We start from the raw sequence: 24759 nt of genomic DNA, 5'->3' as shown, positions 1-24759 counted from the left end.
GAACTGTTGCAATTCTTCAGAAATAGGCCTACATCAGTGTGGACAAAGACTAACTTTATGAAGATTTATAAAGGCCGAACATACATAAGTTTCTCTTTTCAAAGAGCAAGACAAAAAAAAACATTAATCCAGTTGAGAATAAACAAAAGGAATGGCCGATGTTGTTCTTACACGTTTCTTCACGTGTAAGAACATCACGTGAAAAATCATGTTTCACGTGAAATCAAACATATTGCCATCATTAAAACAGAAACGATAGCACAAGTTAAACGTTAAGACTTCATAATGTCACCAGTTGCTGAAGGCCATGTGAAGTTTGTTTGGTTTAGCCTGTGGTTCCACTGGAAAACTGGGTCAGACCTGTCAGTCACACAGCCTCACTGAGAATGACGGCTATATCTCCAGTGTCTGCCTCTTCCCACACCTCCACCGCAGACAACGTACAGATACAGTTACAGATATTTCAGGGTGTTGTTTATTCTGCATAAATCTAAGAGATGCTTTGATTAAAAATTCTTTTAATAACTAACTTTTTGGTCCTGAACATCACAGTTTAAAAATGTTAAAAAAAAATAAGTCAAATTTAAACCTTTTTTTTTTCTTTACAATTCTTGTATTTTTCACAGAATTTACTCATTTTTATGGGCAGTGAAAGTTTTAACGTGGGCTGGAATTCAGAGTCTGTCAAGGTGAAAGTGGTGGTGTGTTTATCCTTCACGCTGACCCGCTAAATCTGCTTTCAAGATGCAGCGGAAAGTGTGAACAAGGTGCTAAATGAGCGATGTGAAGAGGTAGAGGTTAGAAAGGGAATGATTGAGAGAAGACAGAAATAGAAAATACACCTTTCAGTTTGAAAAATTCAACAAGTTTAAAGCTGGAAATTATGGGAGGGCTGACAGAAGTGCCCAACCTGGGACAAAAACCACATTAAAAACAGCAAAAAATCAAAGTGGTGGAAAGAGTCCATATCACACGACATGTAGAGAAAGCCAGTGTGAAGCAATAGAAGCTCTGAATGCAGGAAGGGCGTTAGCTCACTAATGACCAGAAATGACCAGACCAGTGGTATTTCCCAGAAGGTACAGTGTTTACACTTCCTAGTGCCTATAATGGACGAAGAGTGGACACTGACTCTTAAAAGAGAAGGAAGTAGTGTTTTTAAAAATGCCCATGCAGGGAAAAGGCCTCAGGCCTCTGAGAAGTAAACGGAAGAAAACGGCTTCAGATTTTATGTTTTGCAAATATGATAAAAGTTTTGAAACTGTCCATTTGACCTATTTTGTTATAAAGTGGTTAATGAAAGATGTAGTTTGACATAAATCAGCTGAAAATTGTCAAATGGTTGATGCTGTAAGTTAGCCACAAACAATGAATTATCAGTTAAGAAACTAAGATTATTAATACCATGACTCAATGCATCAAATGAACAAAAATGTTTTACACTACTCAGGTTTCTAAAAAAAAACCTGTCAATTATTAGAAGTCGCCAAGGAATGGATATAATGCCTATTAATGATTTCAGTTCTAGAAGCAACAACACGGATGTTGTTTGCCTTTTATCCACATCGGTTATATCCCCCACACCATCACCACCACCACCAGTCTGAACCGTTGATACAAGGCAGGATGGATTCATGCTTTCATGTTGTTGAAACCAAATTCTGACCCCACTGTCCGGATGTCTCAGCAGAAATCGAGACTCAATCAGACCAGGCAATGTTTTTCCAATCTTCTATTGTCCATTTGAGCCTTTGTGAATTGTAGCCTCAGTTTCCTGTTCTTAGCTGGCAGGAGTGGTACCCGGTGTGGTCTTCTGCTGCTGTAGCCCATCAGTCTCAAGGTTTGATCTGTTGTGCGTTTAGAGATGCTCTTCTGCATACATTGGTTGTAACAAGTGGTTAATTGAGTTACTGTTGCCGTTTTATCAGCTTGAACCTCTGGCATCAACAAGGCATTTGTGTCCACAGAACTGCCGCTCACTGGATATTTTATTTTTTTCTAACCATTCTCTGTAAACCCTAGTGATGGTTGTGCATAACAGAAAAATACTGTGCAGTTATTAGAATAGAAATATCATACAATTCTACAAAGGAGTGTTAGGGCCACGATAAGAAAATAAAAATACATTTACCAGAATAAAGTCAAAATAATATGAGAATAAAGTCATAATATTGCAACTTTATTGCCAGAATATCATGACTTCTATTATTATTACTACAATTTTATTCTCATTATTTTTATTTTATTCTCATAATTTTGTTTTTCTTAATATGGCATTAATAGTTGTATCAATCAAAGAGTAGGATGGCTTTTTTAAATGTACATAATGGTGTTTTTTTTATTAAGAAAAGACAAAGAGCTGCTTTACAACAATAAATTAGACTAAACATATTTAGCTTAAATCAAAACTTTATTCAGTTTCACGAAAATTAAAGGCTTTCTTTTAAAATAGTAATGCCTGTAGATCTTTCAACTTTCTGTTCTCTTTAGAAAGTTATCCAAGGATGACTGGGTGTTAAAAATCCAGCATGCTCAAAACAGAGTCTGATTACCTTATTTGTTCAGAACATGATGAAAGGAAGGAGACGCACAGTTCCTTATCTGGAACATGTCTGCTCTGAAACAACAGTTTTATCGTTCTGATGGGGCAACATCCCCAGTTCACAATGACCATACAGATGACCATATATAGGTGACTTTCATTCAGTCATTATGAAATACTGTTGCCTAATGGCCAGTCTTTTTTATTATTATAATTTTTTTTTTTTTGCCAAAAGTCTGTTTTTGCCTACCTCACCTTTTGGCAAAAGAATGATTTAGGGTATTATTTTGGGAAGGTAACGAGATGATATTTTGTATTCAGTAAACCGGGAAAAGCCATTTAAAACTAAATTCTTTTTTTTTCTTGTGCCAGAGGAATAAATCTGTACTTTTTCCACCTTTTTTGTATGAAATTCCTAAACACAACACAGTTTGACAAAGACATCATATTCAGCATCTTCAGGTCCATTGCTTCTGAATTATTGGCATAAAACTAGACATAGAGGAGATGATGAAGTGAGGGATGATCAATCTCTTTAATTGTGATTTCTTCAGGGCATGACATTTTAGATACTGCTTATTGTACATACTGATAGTGTAATCAGCTTGTCAATTTTCATCATTTATAATCAATCTGGTTCAAAAGGTGGATGGAAATTTAGTGAAAAGCAGACAAAGTCCAAATTAAAAAAAACATGAAAAAATCTTTCAAAACCCTGCTTGCTTTGACTTTCAGTATATGTTGGAGCTATACTGGAATAAAATCATAAAAACATAAGGGTTCACAATCAGCTCCTGCATTTTGTAGTTTGCAGTGAAGTGCAACAAAGGACAATACAATGCCATTCAGTTAATGGAATCCCAAACAAAGAAAACAGTATAAAAAGTAAACAAAAGGAAGTCAGGCAAAGGCCACAAAACACTGCTGAATCTTTGTTAGTGCTTAATTCTGCAGAGCTGTGTGAAGAGGTGAGGGGAGGTCAGCAGAATACCAGATTAGGTCATTAGAGAGAGAAGAACTGCGCCAGAATAATCCCTTCACCATAATCTCTCTTTCTCCCTCCCTGCTGCTAATGGCTGCGAGACAATAAGATGCTCTAATCCGTCCACTGGGATGGGACTGGGCTGCGCTGACAAATCAGCTGCAGTTCAGAGCAGAAAGGCTAAAGTGTTTTGAAGATTATTTCCCTGGCATTTCTGCTTTATTAGATAGAGCCTGTTGGGGGGGTAGACACGAGAACGACGAAGTAAACAGACATGGTAACATAAGCACACTGCAAAAAAGCAACTCCACTCACAGCTGCTGGTATTTTGTATACATTTATTTAAGTTTAATTAAACTAAAAAGCTTGGAGGCAGAAAAAAAATTATGCAAGACACATGTAACCAGTCAAAATCCATGAACTCAAAAGGGACTCAAATTAATTCAATATCATTATTCAATAATTTAATTTTGTTTCAATCAGAATAAATCAGGTTAATCAAAGTTTCTAATCCTCTAAAGTGTGTTACAGTTTACCAAAACATCTGTTATAACAAAACCTTTAAATATGGTGATGCCAAGAATTTGCAAAGGCGTCTAAAATGTTTGAAAGTTTAACTATAATAATTTAGGAACCATTGTGTTAGTTTTTTTTTTTCAATATGTCAGGGTATGACTGAACATATTCAGAAACATTTTGCTATAATGTTGTTAAACTTTGGAAGTCATCATAATCTCTACATCACAGTGTTTCATATCTGCTTTTTGTTTTAATAATATAAAGAGATTGTGACAGACTGGCGACCTGTCCAGGGTGACCCCGCCTCTCGCCCGGAACTTTAGCTGGAGATAGGCACCAGCACCTCCCGACCCCACTAGGGACAAGGGTGTTAAAAGATGGATGGATGGATGGTTTAAAGAGACACAATCAATTTGACTGAGTGCGTAAAACTAGCAAGTCTCTAAAAACAAATAGCTATACAAGGAGATGATAACATCAGGACAAAAGTAATGCACCCTGTCCTGACACAGCTAAAAACTGTGGATTTCACAGTGTTGATCCCAATACACATGAACTATTCACTGCTCCTATGTATTGATAGGGCACATCCTACAGGGAAGAGACCCAGAACACACTGGATGTATAGATTTCCCTTGTGGCTTTGGAAAAAACTTGAAATTTTCCAGAATTAACTGGATGCTGTCATTGTCCAGAAGTATGTCTGAATTTCCCTCCTTACCATCTCAGACTTGTGGAAGAGATTAGATGAATCGGTTGACATTTTTGAAGAACTTATTAGATGAAGTTTAGTTATACATGTGAATACAAAGGTGGAACTGAATGATACACAGAAATTTCATAAATCACAGAGTATCATGATAAAAATTTTGCTTCTTTTAGACTTGTGCTACTTTGAGATTGAATTCTCAACATAGAGCTTTATCAGGGAAAATGTTAGAGTCAATCAGCCAGATTGTGGCTGTTTGTGCGTCTGACATAACGCAATCTCCCAAATAATCTTATGCTAAAAACACAAATTACTATAATCTATATATTAAAACAAATCAATATACCAAAATAATCCATCTTTTAAATGGAAACCATTAGTCTCAAATCCCTTACATTACAAATCAATTACAAAGTTTCCTCCAGAAAACTTGCCCTGGCACCCAACCCAGTGGTTGGGTGCCAGGGCAGTCATACATCCAGCGGCCTGTCCTATTTTTCCAGTTAAAAAACGTTTAAAGTTGACAGGAAATTTGAAAATATCACTTGCTATTGAAAGATTGGAAGATTAATACCTGAACACCAACTATAAAGTCTTAAAAATGCAAACATTAAAAGAAAAAACTTAAATAAATAAGCGATGCTTAACCTGGCGATTCACAGGTAAACCCTGTGCCCTGCCAGGCTTATAATACACTGGAGGAAACCCTGAATTATTTTTGCTGTATTAAAAACAGTTGTCACAAACTCAAAATTTCAATGACTGATTAAAACAGGCGTCCAAAGTGTTCTTTAATGTCATCTCTCCATGTCTGCCAGTCTCTCTTTCTCACTAAAGCCAATATGTCAGGACCTAATTTAGGTCACAGGCCTATGTTTAATGGATCCCCAAATGACCACTCTGGTGAAAAGCTTTCAGTACAGCTCTCTTGGTGAGAGGCTAAATGTTTCATGTGAGTCCCAAGCTGCAAAGATTTAAGAGCCCTGGACCTAAATGATAGCTAGACCTCGAGCTCAGCCATAGACCGTAATGGGACAATGAGTCCTTGGCCTTGCCTCTAATTCTCGCCCAGGCACAGTGAAGGGATCTGTCCACAGCTGATAAGTGGTTTTAATTTGATCTCCACTCTTCCTTTCTTCTCTATTTTCCTCTCTCCATCCCTCATTACTGCCTTGCCTCTTCCTTTACTCATCCTTTCCTTTCATCACCCCATTCTCTCATCTCCCTGCTCCTGATCCTGTCTTGATGTGTTTTTAGACAATGGCGTGGCTCCAGGTGCAGACAGGACTCCTTCTCACTTTGGCGCTCCAATTCTTTGTCATCGTCGCTCCAGACACTGGTCTTCCTGGGATGGTACCAGAAAGACCAGACTCGGTTGACATTGTGAAGAAAGAGTCCCATCCGGTGCTGGTCAGACGGAAGAGGGATTGGTTGTGGAATACCATTTCTGTGACAGAAGAGAGAGAGGAACCCATCCCTTACAAGATAGGACAGGTATGGTTTATACCTCTCTAATCTAGGATTTTTATAACTTTTGGGACTATATTTTTGTTTATGTGCACTGTTTTCTTACTTAAAGCAGAAACATTTGTGTTTTTGTTTTGTCTTATGCCATACAACAATATAGGGCATTGAGTTCTAGTTTTTTAATAAATATCTAGAATATCTTGGTATGTGTTATGAACGTCGTATTGTCCTTGTTCTTTTATAGCTCCGGTCAGACCGAAAAGTGGCAGTGAGGACGTTTGCAATAGAAGGTGAAGGAGTGAACCAAACCTTCATTGTGGACAACAAAGGAAACCTGTATGTCAAGGAGCGTCTGGACAGAGAGAAGAAGGCCTTGTATCATCTGACGGCCAGGATGTACGATGGAAACGGCCTGTTGATAGAGGACGCTGGGGAATTTGCTATTGAAGTGAACGATATCAACGATAACTGCCCAGTTTTTCAAGAAGAGTACAAAGGATCCGTCATGGAGAGAACAAGTATGTTGGACCACAAGCAGAGGAAGTACAGAAATGAATCACTTTGATACATAATGTATTTGGTTTTACAGATCTTGAATAGACAGTAGCCTGATTGAGTTAATATTCTTCACTTAATTCATACAGCCAAAACAGAATACCTGTGTTTCCCATGTCAGAGCCTAAAAAAATAACATCCTTTATTTGATGAATTTTTGGGGATTTTACTGGATAGTTCAACACAAGACAGCCCTTGATTGCAACGTCTAAGGAAAGAATTTGATTTTTTTAATTTATGTACAAATATAAATGTAAAAAGTATACTACACATTGGCATTCTGATCTCTGTTCAACGTACTTTGCTACAACTGCAACTGCAAGTATTAAAAGATTGGTGCTATAGATTCTGGTATGGATTTTGGTCTAGACTTTGACTGGGCCATATTCTGCTTGTGGTTCAATCAATGATAGCCGAGGGCCCAGCAGGTCATTTCTGATGACTTTGAGCTGCAAAGGCTTTCATCGAAAAGTATAAAAATTAAGAGAGCTGAATACAAATACAAATATAATACAATATTCAAAGATATTAAAGTGATTGCTGTCAATTATAGTGCAGCATATTACTGTAAAATTGTTCATGTGTGGATATGCTCAGCTCTGAGCTTGTATGTTTTCCATATGTCCCATTAGCCACATTTCAGCATGTCAGCCATTTTCAACATGGCTGCCGTTTTTGAACCTTTTACACCAATTATTGCCACATAATGTCACCAATTTTAATAACTTCATCCTATCCATGAACTTTAAATTAATAATATTTTACTACTAAATCAGACACCAAAACTCAAACTGAGGACTTTGCAGATGAGAATAACACAAGTGTTGTCAACTGGAAGGAGGTAAAGATTGTAACTCCGAGTTTGTCACACATCGATTATGCAGTTTTAATGGTTAGTGTTTTCTTCTATTCATTTTTAAAATGTGTTTTGTGGTTTAGTTAGCTTCCACCAGTGTTTTTGTGTTTAGTGTTAGCTAAACACAAGTGTTAGTGTTAGAATTCCCCTAGAACTCTAAGGGGAAAAAATCTGTTTTTTTTTGTAGTGGTACTAATCTTCTACCGCTACATAGCTTTTTTTATGTTTAGCAGTTGAGTGTTAGTTTTTGCTATTTTTAAATTGCATTTAACAGTTTAGCATAAGTTTCTTATTTTTTTACATGTTTAGGAGTTTATTATTAGTTTCTGTTAATTTAGTATATGTTTAGCAATTTAGCATGAGCAGAGTTGAGATTCTAGTCTAGTGAATTAGTGGCTAATGAATGTAACTTTTTGGTTTGCTGTGCCCACCACTGGCAATGACTACTGCCAATTTTAGTGCAAATATATATTTTCCACGACAACCATGGTGACCATTTTGTAATATATCCACCAGGAAAAGAAAACGGAAAATTGGGGAAAAACGTATAATTTCTATGATTCAACATATGTAGGCCATGGTTTGACCCCAAACACATTAATTTCATTTCCAATGTTAAGGAAATTTTGTTTTTGCACTAACAATAGTCAGTAGATGTAATATTTAAATTACCGGTATGTATGATATGACACTGAAAATATTCATTTTTGATAAATATCTGCAAATTCAAAATAAAAAATTATTTTCTTTTAAGACCACGGCAGCCATCTTAAATTTTTCAGCGGCTATCGTTTTTTTTGGGGGGGGGGGGGTTGGAGACCTTAACGTCTGGGCTGAGTTAGGTTCTTGTATCTATCTGCATGTGAAAGATTTTGCTGAAATATTCAATTATCTGCTGCATTATTGTGTAAATCACTACACTTCCTCTCCTCTAGAGGATACAGTGGTTCAAGTGAAGGCGACCGATGCAGACGACCCAAACACGGACAACGGACAAGTCAGGTACACTCTGCCCAATGGCCGGACTTCTGGTTTATTTGAAATCAACTATGAAACAGGTAGGCACCCTGCAGCATTATAACATTTTCACCCTGCAATTTTTTTATTATTATTTTTTAACAGCTGTAAGACTATTTGTGCTTGAACATGAGTCAGAGCTGACATCAAAGATAACACCTCGTCTGTGTCTTGGCAGGTGTGATCACCTCCAAGGTAAGCAGCCTGGACCGGGAGACAAAGAGTCAGTATATGGTGGTGGTCCGGGCTCAGGACATGAAAGGAAGGGAGTCTGGCTGCATTGCCACCACCTCAGTGGCCATCACCATCACTGACGCCAATGACAACATAGCATCTTTTACCAAAAGTAAGCAACAGTCAGCTAACTCTTTAACAAACATATATATATATATATATAATTGCTTTAAGAAATTCACAGAACCAATACATGCAACTCTCCCATATCTACATAAATAATGTCAGTATATATAATTATATATACAGTATATATGTATGTATGTACAGTATATATATATAATGCGTTATTTTTCTGTTTGCTTTCTGTCGTAAGGAAAATATGAAATAAGTGTCCCAGAAAACCTTAAAGTTAACGAGAAGATTGCCGTGCTGGAGTTAACAGACTTAGACGAGGACGAGAACAAGCAGCCCATCTTTTCTATTCCAAGTGGCAATGGGAATGTATTCAGCTCCAAACCCAGTAAGGATAACGACTGCATACTGGTGCTCAAACAGGTAGGAGGGTTGGAGGGGAGAAACTGATCAGATAATGTCTCAAAGCAGTCTTGTTTTTAATTCACTGTTAATGTGGTGTAACAGATTTTAAATCTTTAGGCTTCAATTCATTCAGATTCTTGGTTAATGAGGAATTTTAGTTTGGAAATGTTCTGGATTAGCCTGACCATTGCCTTACTATGAAAAGATTGTCATCTAACTTCAGTGCTCAGTCTGGGCTTTCACCCAATGAAGGGGTTCAACCAGACATAAACCTATATACATATTTTGTTTTCAAACTCCACTGAAGTTTATTTCACGCTTCAGGTTGCAACAAAACAAACTACAAACCATCTTTACAGTGAAACACTTTTGTGTAACTGTTTTTTTTTTCATCCATACCGCTTCCCGCACCCCTCCTGTAATGGCACGGCGCTCCCCCAGGGGGCACGCCCCACACTTTGGGGGGCCACTGGTATAATGTGAAATACGCACATAGCTGATGATACACTTAAGTGTTTAAGGCGAATAAACCTTACAGAAATATATTGTCTGTTGCAACAAAATGCAAGCAAGATGGATTTAAACATGTCCAAGAGAAGAAACAGAAAACATCTCTGCCTGTGTGTTTCACATGAATTGTTTCCTCCAGCTGCATATCCAAAATGTGGATGAGTTTCTTCTAAACTTACTCCATGAAATAATTGAAAACCGCAGAGAATTTGTAACACTCTGGTGTTGAAATGTTGGAGGCCTAGGAACTGATAGAAAACTCTTGCAGGAACATTAAAACCCGAGAGTAAAAATACATTCTGTAATCACAAAACATTACAAACACGAAGGAGTCGAGCAGAAGCATGATAGCAGTGAGCCCTGACAGGATTTTCTTAAATTCTCATACACCCATGCACCGACATCCTTATTGTGTTTTTTTTTTTGATCACGCTTCCTTACATCTACTGTCAAATAATGACAGCGTAAAATGCTAACCTGCGTCTAACATGAGACGTTTTTTTGCAGTAATACACAACACAGTGTTAGAGCCGCCTCCTTCTGGTTGGAGAAGATATTTATCCCTGCAGGAATTTCTGGAGGTTTATTTGTCAGAATAAAGTATTTAGGGCTTCAGAGAGTTGAAGATGCACTATTGTATAATAAGCAGGGTCATAACTGGCTCCCTTGCTGGCCTGGCACCAAATTGCGCTCTGATCTGTTCACTCGCCCCTCAGCTCTGCAGCTACTCTTCATCTTCTTCACCGTCGGCATTCACAAAATAAACCCAGCTCTTGTCCACACTGCCGCCGCCGCCAAGGCTTCTTCATTCCTGCTAAGCTGTTTGCTAATGCCTTTTGATAGCCTTCGACTGAGCAGCGTTACGACTGTGGATAATCCTGTTAACAGAATATTCCCTTCTACCTGTGTTGTCCTGTTTGCAGATGAAAATTTGATGTTGTAACACAGCAGAAAGAAAATAACAAACAGGATAATAATGGCTTCTCATTGCAGAGTTTGCTCAAGATAAATAAAAATCAGAGTAAAGCAAAACTTATTTGATTAGGAATACAATCACAAAGGAGGAACATGTTGGTTTTTATCTTTTAAGTTCAAAATTCTTGTGGGGAAACAGTGACATATTTAAAAAGAAAATTATTCTGATGTTTCAAGTAAGAAAAATAAGTTGCTGTCACTATTGAGGTTAGAATGTAACATTTTAGGAAGTGAGAAAGTGTGTGTAGTACCAAAGCTTGAAGTCAAGCTGTGTCTTTAGCAACCTTGGAAAGATTCAAAGTTGATGCTATGATGAAACAAAATAATTTTGTAGCTTCATGTTGAAAAAATAAAGCAATAAAAGTCTAACCTTAAAAAAAGTTCACATAGAATAGACCTGTCTTTTAATCTGAACTTACATATCTGCTGTTACTGATATATTTTGTTCTAGAATGGTTTTACATTCACAAATGTATTTATTTTATTGTCTGTGTTGTATACGCTAACTCAGTTAAACTGCTTCAGTGTTCCTCACATGCTCACTTTTATTGACTTTAATACTCAAATGTTTAAGTCACAATGATCTTTTGACACATCATTTACATTGCAATTATATTTAGTGAATTGACCAAATGACTGAGCAGCTTTTATTTGTGAATAGCACTGTTAGCATAGCTAGCATCACTGACTAAAACAGTGTCTACACACATTGAGTCTCGTATTTTCAGGGGTTAGGCACCACATTTTCCTGTGAATGGCTGAAATAGCTCTGTAACAATATCTATGTTAATACATTAATAGATAACATACCTTAATATGAATCAATACACTCAATGGAAACCATGTTAGCACTACTGCAGAAGCTAACTACAGTCTTACTTATTTCCATTTTTGTGGAAACATCCAATCAAAACCAAAAAAAAGGAAAGAAAATCAAAGATGATTGGCTGACTCAGCTGTCAGCCAATAGGATATTAAGTACGGCTCAGCTGGAAAGTTTTCATGGGTGTGGCCAGGCTGATACCATCGCTGGCCACACCAGCAGTGGTGTTCAACAACTGAAAGGCCTAGACTGCTTGTAATTTTTATGCAAAACAAATATTTAATTTTTCTCCATCTCAACATTAAGACGTTGGTTGTGCTAAGCAGTAGAAGGCTAACTCTGCAGGTGTCTAGACATGGATCTTTAAGTCATCTAACATATTAATCTAATGACATTTATGAAACTGCCATGAGGTGCGGTGTGAAGTGGTGAGGCAGAACACGGTGGAACCAGGATGAGATGACAAAAGATGGTTTTAATGATGAGAATGAGGTATAAACAAATCCAAAACAATCCACAAAACCAGGCAGCACGACTGAGCGGAAGCCAGGGCTCAACGTAGCAACAGGCTAAACGAAGGGACATCAAACAGACTGGTGCATAAGACAAGGACCCGACAAAGACACAGAGACAGAAGTGACATTAAATACACAGGAGGTAATCAGGGAACAAGACACACCTGGGAATAATCGAGGGGAGACAGGACAACACGGAGACTCAGAAACACAGAAAACTTGAAATAAAATACACAGAAAAACACAGATCCTGACAGAAACATCTGTTTGGCCCCTGTAGTAGTTTAACATGTAAACAGATGTAACCCTAACATTAAAAGTATTATATATACTTTTAATATTTAAGTGTGAAGCAACTTCTCAGCTGTAAACTAAAACTCTAAAAATGTGACCCAACATCCTGGAATGATGTCAGTGTTTTTTTCAAATTCTATTTTAGAACTCTGCTGAGAACATTGTCTCATAAATGAAAAAGATGCTCAAAGTTAGGGGAAACTCTGATGACTTCTACTATAGTTCTGATTCTGGAGGAGGAATCCACCAGGATATTTGAAAAAGCTTTAGCTGAAGTTTTGTAAATGATTGATTCTCCTGGGTTGTTTTACGTTTGCAACCTTTTCACACCTGAAGTTCTCAGCCGTTCCCGTTCAAATAAATGGAGGTGCAAATGTGCTCCTGCTCAGCAAAAACAAGAACATTCATGTTTTCACATGCTCTCTGGAGGATGAATCCAGCTTTAGAGCAGATTGGCGTCAAATGTGCAAATGACATGATATCAGGACGTTTAAAATAGCAGCGGCTCACTCACCTCCATTCCTCTCTGCAGGCTTTAGACTACGAGACGCAGAATAACTACACCTTCACTGTCAGGGTGGATGAACGGCTACAATTTTCTCCAGCAGAAAACCTCAATGTCGCAAATACAACGGCACAGGTAAGCCCCTCATCAATTAGCATAAGCAGAGCTGAAAGTAAATGGAAAGTTTTACATTTCTGATTTAGAGATTGGATCTCACTAACTTTAATTCTGTATTTTGTTAATATTCAACAAAAAACACAAACACCCTGTATTAGAAATGAAGACACATTGATACTGTATGCAAGCACAAAATACAGCCACAGAAAACAGAGTTAGATGCAGACCTTTCTGTGCAAAAGTCTTAAACCAAATCTAAATTTCCTCTCATTTTGAAGCAAATGTCAAACAAAGATTTTTGCACAATACAGGATTATTGCATTATTATGGAAAATAAAAAAAAACATTGAGTGTCAAAACCTGCTTGAATTTCCACTCTCTTGTTTTTCAAATCCTATTATGTAAAACATATAAAGTCAGAATGTTATAAAGAAACAAACATCTTTTTACAGGTATTTTTTGAGCTCGTGATCGAATGAGGGTCAAATGTAACCTCATTCAAAAGCAAAAATGGGACATTTCACTTATTTTTCTGATTATTAAACAAGATCAAGTTTAAATGCCAAAAAACAAAGGAAAATCAAACTTAAAGCCCAAAGCAAGAACAAATGAAAGTTTAATGTGTGAGCGCTGGAGATAGTGTCACAAATAGTCCCATAAAATCAAGATGTTTAAGTTTAGAAAGGTTTGAACTGGGATGTTTTGAGGGAATTCAGACTGTAAAATTATCAAATAAATAGACTGTGAACCTAAAAGGGCAGCAGAGGTGAAAGTGAAGTAGAGTATTTAGATCATGTCCAAATCAAGGCGTTTCTCTTCTGTAATATGCTGCAGGTGACCATCAAGGTGACGGATGTGGACGAGCCGCCGGTTTTCACTCGCTCCGTCTATAACTTCAGCGTTCCAGAGGAGCAGATGGAAAAAACAATATTGGGGACAATTCAAGCCAGAGACCCGGATGGAGTCAGGAAGCGCATAGAGTATGGTTCCCCTTCCAGCTGTGGTCCAGCTGTGCAGCCACTTGTCCTGCTGATCACTAGCTCTCGTTGTTTTCAGGTACTCCATCCTGGAAACGGGCTTACCCTTTAGGATCGACCCGACCACTGGTCAGCTGTCGGTTATGAGGAGGCTGGACAGAGAGGTGGAGGAGCAACACATGTTTAAAGTTAAGGCACAAGAGGAGAACGGTGGTACGTCATACATCAACACTGAACCAACACGTCCTCACAAAATAAACATGGGAACATGTATACATTTCTTTAAACAATGTTAATTGTTACAGAAGAAGGGCTTAAAGCGGACGGTATGTTTGTTTCAGTCAGGTTGTGACACATTAACGGGGATTTTATCACAGATTTAACATGTTGCTGTAACACCTGCTTCCACCGCTCTGGAATCGGAGACTAAGCAGGAAAATCACATTAGCAAGTCTTTTTGTTCACACAGCTTTCTGTATTTTTAGATGAGCAAATGAATGAAATCCAGAGATTTATTTCAGCTGCTTGTCACAACAGTCCCCGGAGCTTTGACTAGGTCCTCCATATATAAAACTTGTTCTTGTGCTGGAGATATTTTTAAAAACAGAGCGAGCAAAGAGAACTATCAGTAGAGGAGCAAATCAAAAGAAGTTGCAAATGCAGGTAATACAAAATACCTGTCAAACACAGAGGGCGCAAATAGAAAACTTTTAAGTCACTTGACCTTAATCAGATCCGTCACAGACGCAAATTGATCATATCTAATTATAATCACAGCTAATCACTGCCAGACCCATCCGTTAAAGAAAATAGTAAACAAGAGCTCTGATCATGACTCTGAGCCTAAAACACAAAATCTAATATTTATGAGTAGAAAAATTCAAATAGATTTGGGATCTCTGTGGAAATTTAGAGGTTGTGTAAGTGACAATTAATTTTTTAGCTAAGTGTTCAATAATGTAATCCCCTGTAGCTTCCGCTGCAGGAATTTTAAATAGTTTGCAAACAGCAAAAGAAAATACAATGAGTGTATGATTTTAAATTTAATTGTTTCTCCTAAGAGTCTGAGAGCCCCGCGGTCTTTGATTGGACCTCTTTGATTGGACTTCACTTCCATCAGGTTTCATGTATGAAATGAAACCATATCGTCACTGACACTTGATGCTATTCTAGTTGCTTTTCATTGAATAAACATTACAGTGTGTTGATTTTTTTGTGAGGATTTGGATTTTGTGTGTATTTTTTCAGTTAATTGAGTCTCTGTGTTGTCGTGTTTACCCCTTGATTGTTTTCAGCTGTCCTTTGTTTCCCCTGATTATCTCCCTGTGTATGTAACTTCACCTGTGTCCCCTACTCTCTGTTCGATCCTTGTCTTATGTCATTTGTCTTTGCAGTCATGTGTCATGTCTTTGCGGTCCTCCAGTGTGTGAGTTCCTGGCCTCATCCTTCACCTGTGCTGCCTGGATTTCTGTACTCTTCGTTCTCACCATTAAAATTGCCATTTTAACAATAATCTGAGTTCACTGTGTCTCTAGCTCACGTCAAACCATCCACAATTCGTGACATTTTTAGAGTTAAACCTTCCTGTCATGAACTAGTGTGGCAGTATGACTGTTTCCACTTAGATGTTCTGAGGCTTCCTAATACATTTTTTACCTTAATTTTGTAGATTGCAGATGCAACATGCAGCAGATGTTTCCTTAATGAAACATACTAATATATGAAAGTACTAAAACGGTTACAGACTCAAAGTGTCGCCCATAATTTCTGCCTTGTAATGAACAGACTACTCAATCACTAAGCAGTGGCTACTATTACAGAGGCCAATATACTATACAGAGCTGTTCAGCATGGGTCACTGCGCTTCGGTATGCAGGAGGAAATTGGTCTAGACTGCCTTCACCCATTGTAGGTGTTTAACGCAAACACCTGTAATGTGTTTTGCAAACACCTACAAAAACACTAAATCTTACCAAATATCTCTGTTCTACTCTCTAGGGAAAATATGTTTTTACAGTTGAATTGAGACAAAACTGACTCATAAGTCACTATTTAGCAAGATATAGCAGATTCTTTTAAGTCAATTCCTCAATATGGATGAAAACATACATGTCTATTGGCAGGTTATTTCACTTATGAGAAAACTTGATATAAGTGAAATAATCTACCAGTAGAAGCACCTTTCATCATTATTGAGGAATTGTTGACTTAAAACAAGTTCCTATAACTTGTTGAAAAGTCACTTGTAAATTAGTTTTGTCTCATTTCAACTGTACAAAGATATTTACGTGAGAAGCTAAACCAAAACTATGTACGACTTTGTGTTTTGCAGTGAAATGTTGCGTCACACCAGTGTAACAACAACCATGATGTACAAGTGTGTCTTGTGTTTGTGGCAAGCAGTCTCATTTTTCTATCCTCCAGTGTTGGACCGTGTTGTGTCTGTAGTACTTTATCCTGCAGATGTCCCTCTGAACCAGGCCCAGGATGGTGCAGAACGGGTCGCTTTAACAGACAATGTTCCAGGACAGTATCTGTTTCCATTGTCTGCTTACTATGGAAACTAGTGTAACAAACTGCACAAGCCCATGTAGCAGTATTAGTGAAACCAAGACATGAAGTCGAAATGGTAGAGCACATAACATCAGAGAACTGCATTAAGTTAGCTTTATTGTTATTGTGTGTTGTTTTCTTTTATTGTAGTAAAAAGGCCAAAGTGTTTCTACATCAGTGGTTTAACTAACAATCGTCTCACCTTCATCTGCATTTGTGTTTTATTGATAAAACTTGGCTTGAAGTTGATGTGTTATTCTAACTTGTGTTAAATCCCTTTTCACAGTTAGCTGTTAAGCTAGGCTAACAAAGCAAAGTGGCTAAGCAAATGCAGTGTCTCACTTTACGTTTGCTAGATTTGGCCTGAGTGACATAATCTATTGCAGATGTACCTCTTTGCTGAGATTAAATATATTGTATATGCATGGGTCATATATATTGGGTCACTGCGCTTCGGTACGCACCAATATATGAAAGTAGTAGAAAGGTTACAGACTCAAAGTGTCGCCCATAAGGCAGAACTTATTCCACATTTTACTGTCCTAATTTATGGCGACAGGTTGAGGCATCATGTCAGTAGGAAGCTGAGTTTACTCGGTGTGCTGGCTCTCCTGGAAGCCACTGTTGAAAAAATAACAGAAATTACAGGAAAGGCAAAACCAGAAGAAAACTAAGCAAGAATGTTCTGGTTCATTACAGAAATGCAGTTTATGGAAAGACTGCTGACATAAAACCACAAAAACACCCAGATATTGATGAAATGTCTCTCCTCTCTAGGCCTGGCGTCATTTGCTGAGATTTTTGTAACGGTTCTGGACGTCAATGACAATCCACCTGAACTGACTGCCAATGATATCTTTGTGTGTGAGAACGACGTCAGAAACACGGTGAGAGGAGAACATTTTAAATACTTTTTGTTTACGTTTAGATTCAGGTTTTCAGAAAACAGACATTTGCATTTAACTCAATTTCATGTTCTCTATCTGGTGTTTTGTATGACATAACTTACTACAGTCTCTGTGTTACTTGTTTCCTGTTCTTAGGTGATTGGTATCTTGGGAGCCTCGGACAAAGACGATCAAGCAGCTAGCTTCACTTTCAGTCTTGCTCTTCCCAGCTCCAACTTCTCCATCAGAGACCACGGCAGTGAGTGTTTGTAATAATTACCTTGCTCTGCTGCTTCTTTACCTGTTGATCCAAGCAAAAACAGGAACTTGCAGAGGGCCCGCTAACTTGTTGCTAAGCAACAGATGAAACTATCGGCAGCAGAGGGCTCTGTGTTGGTTAGTTGTAACTGAGTGCTTTTGTAGTACTTTTGGTGCTTCATTATTCCTCAGAGAATAAAGATGGTCACAGTTTCTTCACTGTTTCTCTGTTATATATTTTTTTTATTATTTAGTTTTTTTAATGACATACAAGTCAGCTCAAATTCCCCTCATCAGAATGAATTTAATGGGAACTAATCTTTTTCCTTTTGGCATAAAACACTATTTTAGAAAAAAAGAGGACAGCTTTTATGAGTGGCAGACACGTTGCAATGAATAAAATCTTATTGTTTACATCTGGAAATTTTGCGTGTGCAAAATGCTGGAGGGCAAAAAGGCGATTATTTTCATCGCCATCCGTGGCCACAGCTGCACTAGAACTAATCAGTTAACAAAACAAAACCTAGAGATGAAGTTGTGATTCATTCAGGTCAGTGTGTTACAGCAGAGAGAAAAACCATTGAAGAACAACTCAAAACCACTCCTAATTCATTTTTCTCGCTCTGTGTCGGCTACATGACACACAGAAGCGTTGCCATAGCGATCATAGCGACTGATAACTCTCAGCTATCATGTTTCAACACCTAAAACGACGCAATCAGTTCACACACAAACAGTGGCGCAAAAAGTGGGTATGCACTGTATGCAACATAGGGGCGCTGCACTACAGGTGGCGCAAAAACGATGTGGGGAATTTTTTTTCTGGTCAGCATTTTAAATACTTAACAGCTGTTTGTGTATGAAATGATCAATAACAGAGGAACAGCACTAATTAGGCACTCTTCCCCTCCTGCCAGCCGCTCTCTAAGAAGTTAAACCTCTGGCAAAAATACAGACGTGAGTGGGAAGACGCACATTCCAGGCTAAACAATTACAGTAATGTTTAATAGGTGCATTAAAAAAATATGTCGGCGATATTCAGTGGCACCCAGTGGGTTGTTTGATATCAAACAGAATGGATCAGGAGAGGAACCGCAGACCTGTCAGAACCTAAAGAACCAGACATCAGTCTCTTCATCCCTCAATCATTTCCTGAGACCGAAAAATAATATAAATGGCAATTTAAAGAACAAATCATACAAATAGTTTAATAAATAAATATTATGAAGAGAAACCGTTTATTTTTTCAACATTAAACACGTTTGTTAGGATTGTGTAGGAAAAACTGTGATATCTTTTATAAATACAGTGTTTTACTTACACTTCATGCGGTACGACGAATCTTTAACACCCACGAAAGAGTATATTGTATTTAAATAAGGCCAGGGGCTCTCATCACCAGCTGGTGGTTCCCCTGGAGCCGTGTCCGACGTAGTTGCAGTCGTTGTGGTCTCCGTCTCCTCCTCCTGTGGCCGCCGCTGACTGAGAGACTTGCGTTGTGTTTAATGGGAGAAGCGAAACAGGTGTATCCTATTGGTGGTGATGATCAAGCCCAGGCAAATAGGCTACCGACTTTGTTCGGTAGCCTGCTTGCTACTTGCTAATCAGTAGGTGGGATCAAAACACTTTGTTTCTCTCTCTCGCTTTTTTGTAACGAGTAACTAAACCACACATTGAAAATGTATCGGAGTAAAAGTACGCAATTAAGTTCGGAAATGTAGTGAAGTAAAAGTGAAAGTTATCAAAAAATGTCATACTCGAGGAAAGTATGAAGTACTCCAAAATATACTTAAGTAAAGTAGTGAAGTATTTTTACTTCGTTACTATACAACACTGGTTTTGTGGTTGTCGAGGAAAATTATTGATTTTGGTGCTTAATGCAGTTAATTTTACGCATGTGTAAAAGGGTAGGTTTGATACTCTTGTTTTGAACCGGACAGACAGGGGTTAGAATGCAGATCACTAAATGGGGCCGCTTGCAGCCCGGCCAGAACACAGAAACATAAATTAACATTCTTGCAGGCAGTTGGGGAGAACTGCTGGAGGCCAGCATCTGCGATGGTGTAAAACTAATGCAAAATAGAAGATTGAAACCCCGTAACATTTAACTTCTAAGTATTAATACCATGTTTACTGAAGATTGTATTATCTCATTTAAAAACTATTAAAGGATGAATGCATTTGAAAACTGTATTATCTGTGACGATATTAGAAGCAAATGGAAAGTGTTTGAATGAAAATGTTTTTTTACTATTAGAAAATGGCTCAGGAATTATACTTTATTTTGTCCTGTGGATTTTATGTATTATTTTGGCAGAACTTAATCTTTTGGGGGGCTGAGTGTCCAAAAGCAAAAAAAAGGGGTTTGCAAAGATAACATTTCTTGAAAATTACCAGATGCAAGTCTCTTCGAGAACGTTAGGAGAGATAATGGAAGAGACGTCAGATTTATGGGTGTCTGCGAAATCTTATCTTAAGACTCTCGGCGCCGGGGACATTCGTACCTGGTATCGTCCAAGATTAACTGGTCCGCCTTTGTCTCTCGATAGAAACCAGACGCCTTTGGAACTTTGTTGTAAATTGGGAGACTTCTCAAGTTTCCTGTAGTTCCTACGGGAGTTTCTAATTGGTTAAAGAGCGGAACGCCTTAGTTGAATATATTAAATTGAAGAAACGCCCACTCAGTATAAAACTTCATGTAAACGTTAAAAATTCAGAATGCTACCACTGTTTTGCTTTTGGCATAAAAAGCTTTCTCCAAAGACGCGTCTTTGCCCCCAACCCCCTTGTTTTCTTTGTGTTTCTTTTTTTCTATTTTTTCCTGTTACAGGTAATGAATATATCTCTATATCTCTGCAGCTTTGTTAATTGATTCATGCGTTATTTTGTGTGGAATTAAACTCTGTGATCTGTGACGGCAACGCGCAGTGTCGTGGTTTCACTTCCTCCAGCCGCAGTCCGCCTGCCAGAGATCCGTGGACTTTAAGGAAGAAGGAGCCAAACTTTTTGTCCAAAGTTAATGTTAAACCATATTTCTTCCTTAATATGGTCAATATTATTTCACCATTTTATTAATGGATCAGTTTAGATCAGGCTTCCTATCAAGCTATAAGAATGATAGAAAACATGCTAACAAAAAGCCTCAGACCTGCAGCCCACAGGCTAACAGAAGTGGCTCTTTGGCTCAAATATATTAAATGATGAAATATTGCCCTGTTTTTTGTTTCATTCTTTTTTAATTGCCCTGTAGGCAGCAATTTATTCACATATATGTACATTTATTATTATTGATACTTTAATTAAAGATTAATTTATGTCATAGTGGGGGGGGGCACCGATGACATGTTCGCATACACTCAGAAAGTATGTATGGTAGTTGTGCCCCTGCACACAAAGAACAGAATCTGTTACAGTTTAATGTTTCCGGGCTTGATGCTTTTTTTGTGATTGTTAATAATTGATCATCTGAACACAGTGATGGTTGATTAGTTTATTTAATTTTTACTGCTCTGAAACACACCAAATTCTGCAGCACATCTACATGTTACTGTTGTCAAAGTCAAACTGGCATAACTACTTCCCTCTCCATCACTATTTTTTCATAATAAAACTTTTTTCTGACCTTGTTGTTTAGTTGTTGCCGTGTTTGCAGTAGCAAAACATTTAAGATTTAGTTAAGTTGACAACATGACACCTAAATCCGATGGTGGTAAGCGAGCAGCAGATTAATAGCCCCGCCTACCCACACGCCCTAAATACAGTCTGGTGTTTGGTTTGCCACCTTTAATTTTCCGATTTCCTTCTTTTTTTATTTCACAGCTTTTTTCATTTTATTTATTTATTTATTTATTTTCTTTAACCTATTAATCGCTCTAGATAAATCAAAAACCCTCAAAGAATTTTAGAGGGATAGTGGTAAATACCACTTTCAAAGATTACAACAAATTATGTATTTTTGGAAGCTGCAAATGAAAATATTAGTAGTGATGTAAAAGTTTCAGTATAGTCTGTTGCAGTCAGTGCTTGGCTGGTTTGAAGCCAAAGCTTTGGTTTTTTTCTGACATCTAAATAATTTATATTCCCTTAGAGAGATTTTAAATTTTCCCATATAATGAGATTTCTGCCTTTAGCATTGGAGAATTTAAAAAGAGGTTAAGGTACCAAAAGAATCACATGACGGCTGCTGCCTTGGCATTGACTGCAGTTTGTGTAGAGAAGAAAAGGATATTCATATGATTTTCATCCTAATTTACAGCAACTGGCTTCTTTTGGTACACAATTGTGGTTCATATCTCACATCAATGAACTAAAATAAATATGACAGGACCTTCAGACTGGAGATTAAACAATTGAATATGAATTTGAATTAGCATCAGGAGTGGCTCAGGTCGGATTGTTCAAATTGCAGTAAACAAGTAGATTTGTGTTGCCTTTGCCTGCTACGTTAGCATAGCCCAGCAGGTTTTGATTGTGTAGTGTTAAACGTATGACATGTTCCCAAGTTAAATTAACTGAAATGTTTTAGCTAATTCTCAGATGAACTGAAAAGGGATTACATTTGGGATTTTGTTTTAATCCTAATCTTTACCCGTAGTTACCCTGACCAGTCTGGTATTATTTGCTCATTAATGATTTTTATTCAATGTTATCAAACTAAAGTAGGTGCAACACATTTCAGATTTTTATTTGTTAAAATTAAGACAAAATTATCTCAAATTTTCCTTTCACTTTACTATTATACACTCATTAGCATTTCTTTATCACATAAAATCTGAACAAAATAGTTTTGAATTGCAATGTGACAAAATGAGAAGATGTTTATAGGGTGTGAATGCAAAGCACATTTTAAACACAGTAGGACACAAAATGACAGCATTTTGGGTTATTACTTTTCATCTGAAAACAAAGCCCCCAGATGACTTAACAAATGTTCAGAGCCTCAGGTAGTCAGATGAAAGATTCAGGCAAAGAGTTGATATTTAATTTAAGTGGAACTTGATCAGCTCTAAAAGCAAGAAAAACAGAGAAAAAGGGAATAAACAACCCTTTCCAGCCCAACCCTCATCCATTTCCAGTCTTCACATGCCTGGAGGAGCTGACGTGTGAAGGTGATGGAGGAAGAGGAGAATAAAGGAGAGCAAAAGGAAGACATGAAGGGAGAACAGAGAGAAGTTCAGACATGAAGAAGAGGTATAGATGAGAGTCTAAAAATGAAGAATCCACTCGACTCCTGAAAAAAATCCTGTGTGAGAATGACATTAATGAAGAATAAACAAAAGAGAATAATATTAGAGGAAAAGTTGTCAAAAAGTGAAAGGATAAATTAGCAGAGAGACTGTGAAGGTTGGGATGAGGAGAATAAAAATAAATTACATGAAAGAAGAAATAGCTGTGAGGCAGACTGCATGAAAAACGAATCAAATCAAAATGTCAGCTGTTGAAAAGACATGAAAGGTGAAGAAGACGGAGAAAAGAGACTGTAGTTGTTTGTTGGAGCTCCCCTCAAAAACATTCACAAACGCTCCCAACATGCAAAACCTTCAAAGTGAAGGCTCCTGAAATATTAATCGTCTGCCACCTCTTTAAATCTGTCACAAACAACCTTCAGGAAGTGACATGACGACTGTTGTGTGCAGCTTGCTACAATAGAACCAGAGATTCAGGGTGAGAGAGACAAACAAGGAAAAGGAAAGACGAGTAATGAGATAGAGAAGAAACCTCCAGAGGGCAGCGAGGAGAATCCTCACAGACAGGATTAAGAATGAAAATCAAACAGAACGAGAGCCGGATCAAAAAGAGAAGAGTGATGGGATGAAGGGTTGAAAATCCTGGTTCTTTTGTTTCTTCACTCAGTTAAGGTTTCCTCTGTACAAATTATTTTTAACAAGCTTGTAATTTAAATGTTAACATGCATTCTTGGCGAACTGGTGAAGTTCTTTGTCTCCAATCATTAATTACAATGATGCATTAGTAATGTGATCAAATAGTTTGATCATGTTTTGTTTATTCTTTAAACATCTAAATGATATATTGAATAAAGTGACACTTTCATTCAGATCTTACTGAGAATTGTTAGTTGAGGGCTGAAGACTGTCTTTGATTCAATAAAGCAAAACGATTTCAATCTCATCACATTTGTTAAGTTTGGATTCAGAAAACAGATCTGGTCCCTGCATGTAACCCTGAATTTATAATATTACATCCTTTTTATCCTTGGTGCCCCTAGTGCCCTTTTTGAGTTTTTTTTTTCAACATTTTTATTAATTATTTTTTATTTTTAATCTGTATGTCAGAAGGCCTGTTTGTGCCTCTCAGCAATAATATTTAGCTAAATATAATAATTTAGTAAAAATAAACTAGTCTGGCTGCCCTCAGTCTAATAATGACTCTCAGAGCCTCCATGTTGTTCAGACACCGGGTCCATGGTGAGGAGGAGGCGGATCTGTGTCCTCTAACTATCAAATTATGGGCAAGAATATTTTTTCATACACTGGTTTGTGAATAAAAATGTAGGTCTGATGTTGACGTTAGAAAAACTGTTTCTATTTATATTTTTATAATCGTCCTCGCAATAGCGGGACAAACCCTAAACTCAGAAATGCTTCGGCTGCAGAGAAATCTTCTGACTTTAACTTAATCAAGCTGCTAAATGCCCGGTTCGCTACAGGCAGCTTGAGTCGGTCCACCAACAGATATAAAGAATATCTGTCTTTATATCAGACATCCTGATATAAGACACGGTACCGACTGTCAAAGCGAGTCACAATGCAGCTCAAAGCCCCGGTACCACCTGGTACCACCTGGTACCACCTGCTGACTGCTCGCTCTGCTTCTCCTTAACGTTTCTGCCAGGCGGGTTAGAGCCGCTGCTGACGGGATCTGGGCTGGAGGTTCGCGGCTGTAAATACAAGTTATTGCAGAACCTCAAGTGTTAAAGGAAGATTCAGCCCATTTAGAGTTTACAAAATAAACATCAGAGAATAG

The 24759-nt window shown here is 37.7% G+C and overlaps 1 protein-coding gene across 1 annotated transcript in view; it reads left to right on the top strand.

Annotated features, from left to right (window-relative positions):
- LOC102218319 (cadherin-5-like) overlaps positions 1-24759 on the top strand; it is a 45726-nt gene that overhangs the window by 4825 nt on the left and 16142 nt on the right. Inside the window, exons 2-11 of the mRNA XM_023327046.1 lie at positions 6010-6246; positions 6464-6737; positions 8566-8688; positions 8826-8993; positions 9198-9379; positions 13011-13118; positions 13935-14080; positions 14157-14290; positions 17408-17517; positions 17674-17776. Of these exons, the coding sequence (XP_023182814.1) occupies positions 6013-6246; positions 6464-6737; positions 8566-8688; positions 8826-8993; positions 9198-9379; positions 13011-13118; positions 13935-14080; positions 14157-14290; positions 17408-17517; positions 17674-17776 (1582 nt within the window). The 5' untranslated portion in view covers positions 6010-6012. The remainder of the gene's footprint in view (positions 1-6009; positions 6247-6463; positions 6738-8565; positions 8689-8825; positions 8994-9197; positions 9380-13010; positions 13119-13934; positions 14081-14156; positions 14291-17407; positions 17518-17673; positions 17777-24759) is intronic.

Source organism: Xiphophorus maculatus, chromosome 22 (genome assembly GCF_002775205.1).
Source record: "Xiphophorus maculatus strain JP 163 A chromosome 22, X_maculatus-5.0-male, whole genome shotgun sequence".
Classification (NCBI taxonomy): domain Eukaryota; kingdom Metazoa; phylum Chordata; class Actinopteri; order Cyprinodontiformes; family Poeciliidae; genus Xiphophorus; species Xiphophorus maculatus.
Note: the sequence above shows the minus strand (reverse complement) of the source record. Positions and strands in the feature narration are given on the sequence as shown.